At 37.1% G+C, this 8,408-nt stretch overlaps 2 protein-coding genes across 2 annotated transcripts; one reads left to right on the forward strand and one right to left on the reverse strand.

Moving 5' to 3' along the window:
- Nucleotides 1-688: 688 nt before the first annotated feature.
- Nucleotides 689-1,654, reverse strand: LOC135077319 (uncharacterized). Its single transcript, XM_063971848.1, has one exon. The coding sequence runs from the start codon at nt 1,652-1,654 to the stop codon at nt 689-691; it is 966 nt and encodes a 321-aa protein (XP_063827918.1).
- A 2,873-nt stretch (nt 1,655-4,527) lies between these two features.
- On the forward strand, nt 4,528-8,138 carry LOC135077190 (retinal homeobox protein Rx1). Its single transcript, XM_063971740.1, has 3 exons — nt 4,528-4,981; nt 7,168-7,282; nt 7,527-8,138. Exons 1-3 carry the CDS (start codon nt 4,775-4,777, stop codon nt 8,123-8,125), a joined length of 921 nt encoding a protein of 306 aa, XP_063827810.1. The 5' UTR covers nt 4,528-4,774; the 3' UTR covers nt 8,126-8,138.
- The last annotated feature ends 270 nt before the right edge of the window (nt 8,139-8,408 follow it).

Genomic DNA, 8,408 nt, shown 5'->3' on the forward strand with positions numbered 1-8,408 from the left:
CAAGCCATAGTTGTTCCAATGTTGAAATAGGATGCTGCCTTATTTTAGTGGTTAGTCCCTCCTTCACGTAGAAACCTACACCACCACCTCTGTTACCTTTACGGGCTCTGTGAATAAATTTGTAGTGAGGTACATCCGGTGCGAGGGCCTCCTCTCCTTCACGAATCCACGTTTCATTAACCGCTAGGATATCAAATTGGTACTTTAGAATCGTAACTATGAGTTCTTCTTGGCCAGTATTCAAGGATCTGGCATTTAGGAGCCCCAATCTCAAACATTTTCCTATTTTATTAGCCATGAGGACTGAAAAAAATGTGCGTGCGATTATTATATTTAGGAGCATTAAAGCGGTGATGTAGTGTGTAATGTGAGTATGAAGAAACACAATAGCAGTGTGAGTGTCTTATCCTATGTGTAGTGTATAGTGAAGTTGTGTATGTGTGGTGTAATAAAGTTGTCATGTGTGATCTTATTTTTGTAATAAGTAATTGTGCGAATACATGTATTATGCTAATTATATTTTGTATGCGTGCTTGAGGATTTTGAGGAGTTCGAGTGTTGTGTACAGACAAAATATACAAAAAGGTGTGAAACAAATCTGTATTATCAATATTAGTATAGAAAAGTAATATCAAGTTAGGGAGATCAAAGGTACCGTCGAACCAAAATAAGTATACCAGCTCAAACATCAAAATTCTCCAAAAATCCGTTTCAAGTCAGCCTCCGATTGTATCCTATGCCGTGCTTTGCCATCGTCCTGCCGGGCGTAGATTTTACCGTCTCTTGTCCAGACATATTTGAAATTCTTGGATCGGGAGATCTCTCGTGCTTGCTGGAATAGTTGTCGATAGTGTTTAGAGAGCCTTTCGTTAATGTAGACCGAACACGCAGGCCCCGATACAGGCAGGCCTTCGGTGGTGACCCCGCGGCGCACGCGTGCGGCTTTTAACAGCGTGTCGCGAGTGTCTCGGCGAGTTAGTCGCACGGCCAGGGGGCGCGGCCGAGCTCGAGCGGCGCCCTGCTGTGCCGATCTCGGAGGACCCACTCTTTCTGCGCTCACTACTTCTTTCGGGTCTAGGTCAACTCCGATTTTTTTTGCAAGGGTGACAACGACTTGTGTGCCATTCTCGTTAGCCTCTTCTGGATAGCCGGCTATTTCCACGTCGTTTAGCAATAGCTTTCGGTCACGCTCCTGTATTTCCACTTCAAGATTCAAAATTTTGCTTTCAAGGGCTGTAGTGTCACCAAGTTTACTCTTCTGGCTTTCCAGATCTTGCACTCTGGTCTCTAACTGCTCGATACGATTGTTTTGTTTTCGTATGGTTTCTGTAAGCTCTGCTATAGCCTCCCTTAAGCTGTCTGTCTGATTATTGATAAGTCCAGCCATATATACTTTTAATTCAGTGATTAAATCTTTTTGAGCCGTAGCCTGAGCGCAAGATTCTGGGCTCGATATTTGTTCTAATCCCGGCGTTTCGTCTGAGGATCGTGATGTCTTCTTACGGTGGGTAACGTTATGGTCTTCGTTTTTCCTATTCAAGTCCGGGTCTTCCTGTGTATTTTGTGGGTTAGGTCGGACCGGTGTGTTTAAATTTCCAGTTTTAGGTCTTTTACTCTTGCATTCCGGGCAGCACCACTGATCTTTTTTTTCCATAATCTTAAAAAGTCCGAAAGAAACGTTAGCGCACTCCAAATCATACTTGTATTTGCAAACCATACATCGTAAGTATTCTCTTCTAGGTATGGGTCTCTGGCAGCCAGCGCATGTTTGTGTAGCACTCATTTTCAGTCTGGTTCTATCGAAACTAGAACGTAAACAAATCAGTGCAAAAGGTCTAGTAGGTACTTGCAGCGCCCTCTGTTGAATTCTGCACGTAACAGCTATTGCAAAAGCAATATCAATCAATGGAACTCGCACACAAGGCAAAGTCAGTGCGCGGTTGTTAGATCAGTCGATTTCTCATAGATGGCGCTATTCAGTATAACTTGAGTGTCTTAAATGTTCTAGCTGCTGATGACACATCAAAATTAGGTTATAATGTTTTTCACTTTTTAAATCAATGATAATCACATACATTAATACGTTCCAGTTCTTCGGCGGGTGGCACTTTTTCGTGTCTGGTAGTTATTTTTCCGCAGGGGATCCGGAATTGTTTCATAAGTTATCGTTTGTGTTCCGGTATTTATTATCACTATTTCACTGTTTAGACGATGAACTTCTCCGGAATTACGCGTGTGTAGAATTTTTGTAACATATTACACTTCACACTGGCGTTTTTAGGCTTGGTAAATTACTTTAAACCATATAAATAATATTTTTCACTTAGATCGATGTTAATCCGCGCACTACAGCGCCCTCTCTCTGGAATTTTCTTCTAAGGAATTTTTATTAGATATGAAATTTTATAATACATGAGTTAAATGACTATTAGGTACTCATAAACTAACTGACCTACCCTAACCGTTATAGTTTTCTTGAAAGTTCATAAAAATTAGTATTATTATGAATTTTTCCAGATTTTTCAAGCCAACAGTCTAGTTTTTCGAGGGGGGGACGCCCTGCTCGAACAAAAATTGGCACTTTAAACTTAAATAGTTTGCAAACGGATCCCTAAATCGAAAAATAGTCTTTGAAACCCTCAAGTCATCCAACGATATCCTACACGATGGTGTAGAAGATGAAAAAAAAATCCCTAAAAAAATGTTTTTTCAAAATTTTATTCTACCGTTTTGTCGGCGTGATTAATATACATACCTCCACAAAATTACAGCTCTCTAGTGCCAATAGTTTCCAAGCAAAACCTCGGACAGACAGACATATCGAAACCATAAGGGTTCCTTGTCAGGACTACGGGACCCTAAAAATTGTATTTTCTATGATGATAATGATCTTTACCGTCTAAACAAATAAAACTAAAAATGCTTCCGTCTGCATGTGTGAATACTAAAATGCAGAATAAATGACGAAATTAAGAAAATTATAAAACATTTTTTTTTTTTATCAAAATCGATTTTGCTAGATTATGTAGAAAGGAACAATAATTAGACCTGAATTAGATCAGAAGTATCTAACTTCTGTAAAAAAAACAATGAGACCCTAGTAAGTAGACTACTAACCGCTGTCACTACACGTGTTTTTCTGGATCTATTCGTAATCAGTGAGCTTAGTGCGACTTTATATCGATCGTCATCCGCTAGCGACTGCGTAAAAAATGACATGCATTAAATGTATGATGATTGTACAGCGTCCCTAGCAGATACTTTCAAAAACTAAAATCTTAAACTTTATAGATCTTTTTGATGAACTCGTTAGCGACAACGGTAAATGCAAACTCGCACTAAGCACACAAAAAAAAACTTTCTCAGTTAAATTACTCCAAAACTATTAAATTTCGGATTTTTTTAAAATATCACGTGAGATTAGGGGGTGGGGGAGGGGGTCAGGCAAAATCTCACCAAATCTCACCAAGGGGGGCGGGGGGGTTGAAAAATAGCCAAAATTGTCTCACGTAATTTATGGACGCCCCCTAAGTAGTAATAGGAGTATTACTTACCTCAGTTGGCATAGCAACCAACGCATTACCTATAAGTGGATTAGGCATAGTATTAATATTTACTTACATGGATAATATAAACATTGGCGTCTTTTGTAGGTACTAGGTACCTATACCAATTTAGTTACTGTGAAAAATCATAGCTTTAGACTACGGCGATTGCGACGATAAAATGTCGTAGCACTCTCGTAGTCAGCCTACATACAGCATAATGATATGTTGTAGTCGCACTTTACTAAATTAGGCAGAAAAGTATGAGACTGTCATATTCTTTAGTTAATTTATATTCCTACTCAATTTTTTTAATTATTATTTCCTTTATATTTTTCCCAAATCTCAAATACCACATGAAGATTTTCAGAGTAAAATACTTACATGCGTATGATTTATAGATATTTTGAGCTTACCTATATGGTTTTAAAGTTTTTCAACTAACTGTTATTTTGACAATTCAAAAATAGTTAAATAATTTTTCATGCCTTCACAAAATATTATGTTTTCCAAAATTATAAGATTTAGATGGCGAAGTGTAAGTTTTATCCTAAAATTAACGTCTTCGTATGAGAGCTTTTTTGACTAGCCTAATTTTGACCTTACTTGAAACGTTTGTTTTTGCGGATGAGAAACATGATGCTGTATGAGAAACATTAGATAATGTAAATTTATTGAATGCATAAAGATATTAGGTATTAATAAATTAAATTAGTTAATGTTAATTTTTATTTTTATTTATTTAATAATATTTGTGTTACAACTGCAAACAAAACTTATCATACCCATAAATGTTACTTAATGTAATGAATCTACGAGTACACTGAGAGAACGCCATACTTTGTCCGCACCGTTAATTATTTTAAAATTATATAATTTAATAGTCAAAACTAGTTTGAAATTAACTTAGCCGTGTTTATACAATTTATATTAACACACACGCCATAACTCGATCCACACCTATTATGGTACCCGTCGCAAAGCTCGTGATTGGCTGAATTTTCCAACCCCTGTCCCGGCCAGCCAATCAGCACCGCCCATTTTGATCCGAAGGGGTGGAGTCAGGGGGGTTTTGAGCGGTACATTTTCGCAAAATCGTGCAGTCCCGATTTACCAACCCTTAGAGCGGGATCTTTACTTTCTACCCCCAAGTTCGCGCGTGATTTTATCGGCGATAGTTTGAGATTTTCTTGCCGAGTTTTGTGAAACATGCTGTAAAGTTATTTAAAATGGCGGGACCGTACTTGTCTCCTCTTCCTGGGGATTTGCTGACGGAGTATATGTTCGGTAGACGCCGCCAGCGTCGGAATAGGACCACGTTCACTCCTCAGCAGCTCAGTGAATTGGAGTCCCTGTTCCAGAAGACTCATTACCCTGATGTATTTTTGAGAGAGGAGGTAGCGCTGAGAATCAGCCTGTCAGAAGCTAGAGTTCAAGTAAGTGGGTTATTTAATAAAATTAGAATTATTGATTTTGAACTAATTAAATAACTGAAAGAATATATTAAATTATTAAAGATTGCCATAAATCAATATTAAGATTTTGGAAAGATCTTTTACCTATATCGTGAATTTGATAGTCATTAAAAAAATAACGTTAAGGACCACTCAGCGATAAGCAAAGCAAATACTTCTATTGTTTGTATGTTTTAATAAGGAAAAGCTAAACTTGATACATTTTGTTATATGACTCGAATGAGAGTCACATTATTTCTTATTTGTGGTCAGTAAAGTTTTTAATTTTAATATGGTTACGCAGAAGTTTTTTCAAGCTAAATTAGAAAATGTTATGGCATTATCTATTTCAACTACTTAGAGATTCCGACGGAAGGAAACAAAAGGGCGTTAAGTTGCAATTTGCATTTGCAGTAGTATTAATTAAGGATGTTCAAGGGGTGTTGTGTTTGTCAAATGATTGGTAGCGTCTAACCACTGAAAGTTTAGACGCTACCAATCATTCATATCTATTTAAGTATCGAAGATTTATAATATGATGTAGTGCAAATAAATAACTTCAGACTCTTTTTAGTCTTCTTTATAAAATAAAGTTATGTGTGTTAGGTACTCGCAGATGTAATGATGACTTAACAGTTAGGTAAATTAAATAAACTTTGGATTAATTTTATTTTGGAGAAAACGGATATTGATACACTAAAGCCGGAATGCGCAGATGGATGCTACAACAGATATTTTTTTTTTTTTTCAAAATCCAAATAAAGCCGTCGGCCGGCAGGCGCGCTTTAGGCAGGCTATGTTGCTTTGTAATTATTTAATTAACTACATTTTTCATCAGGGCGTACAAAATTAACACACGAGTAAGTTGTTAATTTCTTAACACTGTTAGTAAAAGAATAGAATAAAATATTACCTCAAGAACTTGTTTCCACCGCTGTAACTTCTCGTTTTTCCTAACAAAATAAAACTGATGGTAAATTATCAAAAGAAAAGCTTGAGGGGCGTTCCAACGCGTTGGAAGCTGAGGATAGACTCCTTTATCATCTTGTTGGCTATGCTTTTATTGGCTTACGGAATCATCCCTGATTAGGTCTCCCATAAGCCCGTTTTTCCGTTCCTATGCAAAACGAAACTATAGAACAAAATTATTAAAAAATCATCGATATAAAACAACTAAAATGCTTTTTGTGGAGTTGCAATAAGTATTTAAGTATTGCTTTACTTGGTAAGGATTAAGTTTTCTCCAATATAACTAAGAATAATGAGTACATAATGTACTCAATACTCAATATGTTTATTGCTTCCTTAATAGTACATTTAGGTGTTACATAATATATTTGGAGATCATTAAGGACACTGTTGGGCGCTGCAAACTAAAAATTTATAAGAGAGGAGGCTTCTTTTTATCATAGATAGAAAGTTATAGTTTAGGTACATCGCTAATGAGTTTTATCGTCTAAATATTCTTTTATGGTGTTAGCTATGTAACGGTTCCAATTTATGTACCTAGAGAGTGTGTTTAGAGAGACTGGGCCTTAGATGACAGAGCTAGTTTATGTACTATTGTAACGAAACTTCCTCAGGTAAAGTAAATTAGTTACGATACAATGAAAATATGAAATAGAAAGGCCCGTTTTGTAGGAGGAATAATAAGATTTTAAAGTGATACAAAACTCACACAGATGGTGAATGTGGATAATTGAAAGCGCCTTATTAATTTAACTTGTTATCAGATTTTATATGCGGCTCGAACCTTGCAACGGCTGAAAATTCCATTTGAAGTATTTTTCATAAACTTTCAAGAATCAAGGTAATGGTTTTCTAAATGAGTACCTACTTAAAGGTAGTAACGTTCTTACTTAGCAGAAGCGCTTCGGTGAGATCTCGTAATAAGATAGTCGTTATCCTAATACTGATAAGATTATGAAGTTCGTCAAGATTGTAAACAATGTAAAGTAAATAACTTTGATTGTAAAGTTTCCTGAAAGCAGCGCTTGTTCAAAGATATGACGTATAAAAAACATTGTTATTAGATACAGATTGATATTGTGCTGTGTACTATCCTTAAATAAATAAATAAATAAATAAATAAATAACGAACTACCCTCGTTTTGTAATCGTTTATCTCGTTAGATAAACGTGTAATTTATTGACAACTTTGTCACCAGGTATGGTTCCAGAACCGGCGAGCCAAGTGGCGCAAACAAGCGCGTCTCCAACTTCTTCAGGACGCGTGGAGGATGCGCTGCTTGGGACTGGGGTCTCCTCCTCTGTCCCTACCAGGTATTATACTTACTTCTCATAATGATGTATGAGTAAGCAATATAGTGCAAGCGGGTGCATCTAGAAATGAACCAAAACGCATTGAGGATACGCTGTCTGGGCTGGAAACTTTTCTTTTGTCTCTAGCAAAATATCACTTATATCTGTTGACACCAGGTTACTTTAGTGCCTTATGTTTAAATAAGAATATTATAGAAAATAGTTTCTTAATACGCCTATAAATAAACTACTCAACAATCCCTAGGTCACGCAAAACCACCAGATTCATCGCCAGAAGGTCCTGAATCTCCTTCAGAAAAGTCTTCACCTGAGCCTCCACCTTTAGAAAACAGGGAACTCAAATCACCACGCCAAGACCCGTACCTCCACAGCAACAATATGCCTGAACCGATGCCCACCATGCCTCCAGCAGTACACGACATGCCACCACCGATGTACGGAAACGAGGATGGAAGAATTCTGCAACAGCCCTTCCCTTTCGCACCTATGATGATGAATCCACCAATGGACAACAGTGAGATCGTCCCAACAGACCTAAGGATGTCCAAGAACTGTCCATGTGCTACACCAATGTCACACCAAGTTGATGAGCCTCAGAACTTAGCCTACAAACCTCGCCATGACAAGGAGAGCGATAGTGAAAGTGATACAGAAATAGATCTGACGTCACACTCGTCCAAAGATGACGATTTGAGAGAGTCTGAGAGACTGGCGAATAGAATAGCCACGAGCATTTTCAGAAGTGACACCGTGCTACATGAACTGGTGCCGAATGATTTGAGTCTTGGTTCGGTGAAGAATGTTGAGAGAAATATTTCTAACAAAGGGAATTTGCCCATGTAAAGTTACCGATTAGAAATGGTCAACCACTTTTCTTAGCTACATCGTTTCTCACCGCCACTTAATCTAAACTTGATAAATCAACAGTTTTGTAATACAGTTTTTCGGTCTGTTTTTTATTTTAATTAGTTAGATCAGTATTATCATCGTTTATTATATTCTCAACAATTTTTAATAATACAAAATTAGTGTAATGCATTCCTTGTACATACCTAAGTACATACATTACTAAATTGTAAATTACGGAAATGACGTGTTAACACCTTTTAGATATTTTACATACCTA

Source organism: Ostrinia nubilalis, chromosome 13, assembly GCF_963855985.1.
Source record: "Ostrinia nubilalis chromosome 13, ilOstNubi1.1, whole genome shotgun sequence".
Lineage (NCBI taxonomy): Eukaryota > Metazoa > Arthropoda > Insecta > Lepidoptera > Crambidae > Ostrinia > Ostrinia nubilalis.

Coding starts and splice junctions, on each gene's coding strand:
- LOC135077190 (XM_063971740.1), top strand. CDS start 4,775: ATGGCGGGACCGTACTTGTCTCCTCTTCCTGGGGATTTGCTGACGGAG. Junction 4,982..7,167: donor TGTCAGAAGCTAGAGTTCAA/GTAAGTGGGTTA, acceptor CTTTGTCACCAG/GTATGGTTCCAGAACCGGCG. Junction 7,283..7,526: donor TCCTCCTCTGTCCCTACCAG/GTATTATACTTA, acceptor AACAATCCCTAG/GTCACGCAAAACCACCAGAT.
- LOC135077319 (XM_063971848.1), bottom strand. CDS start 1,654: ATGGAAAAAAAAGATCAGTGGTGCTGCCCGGAATGCAAGAGTAAAAGA.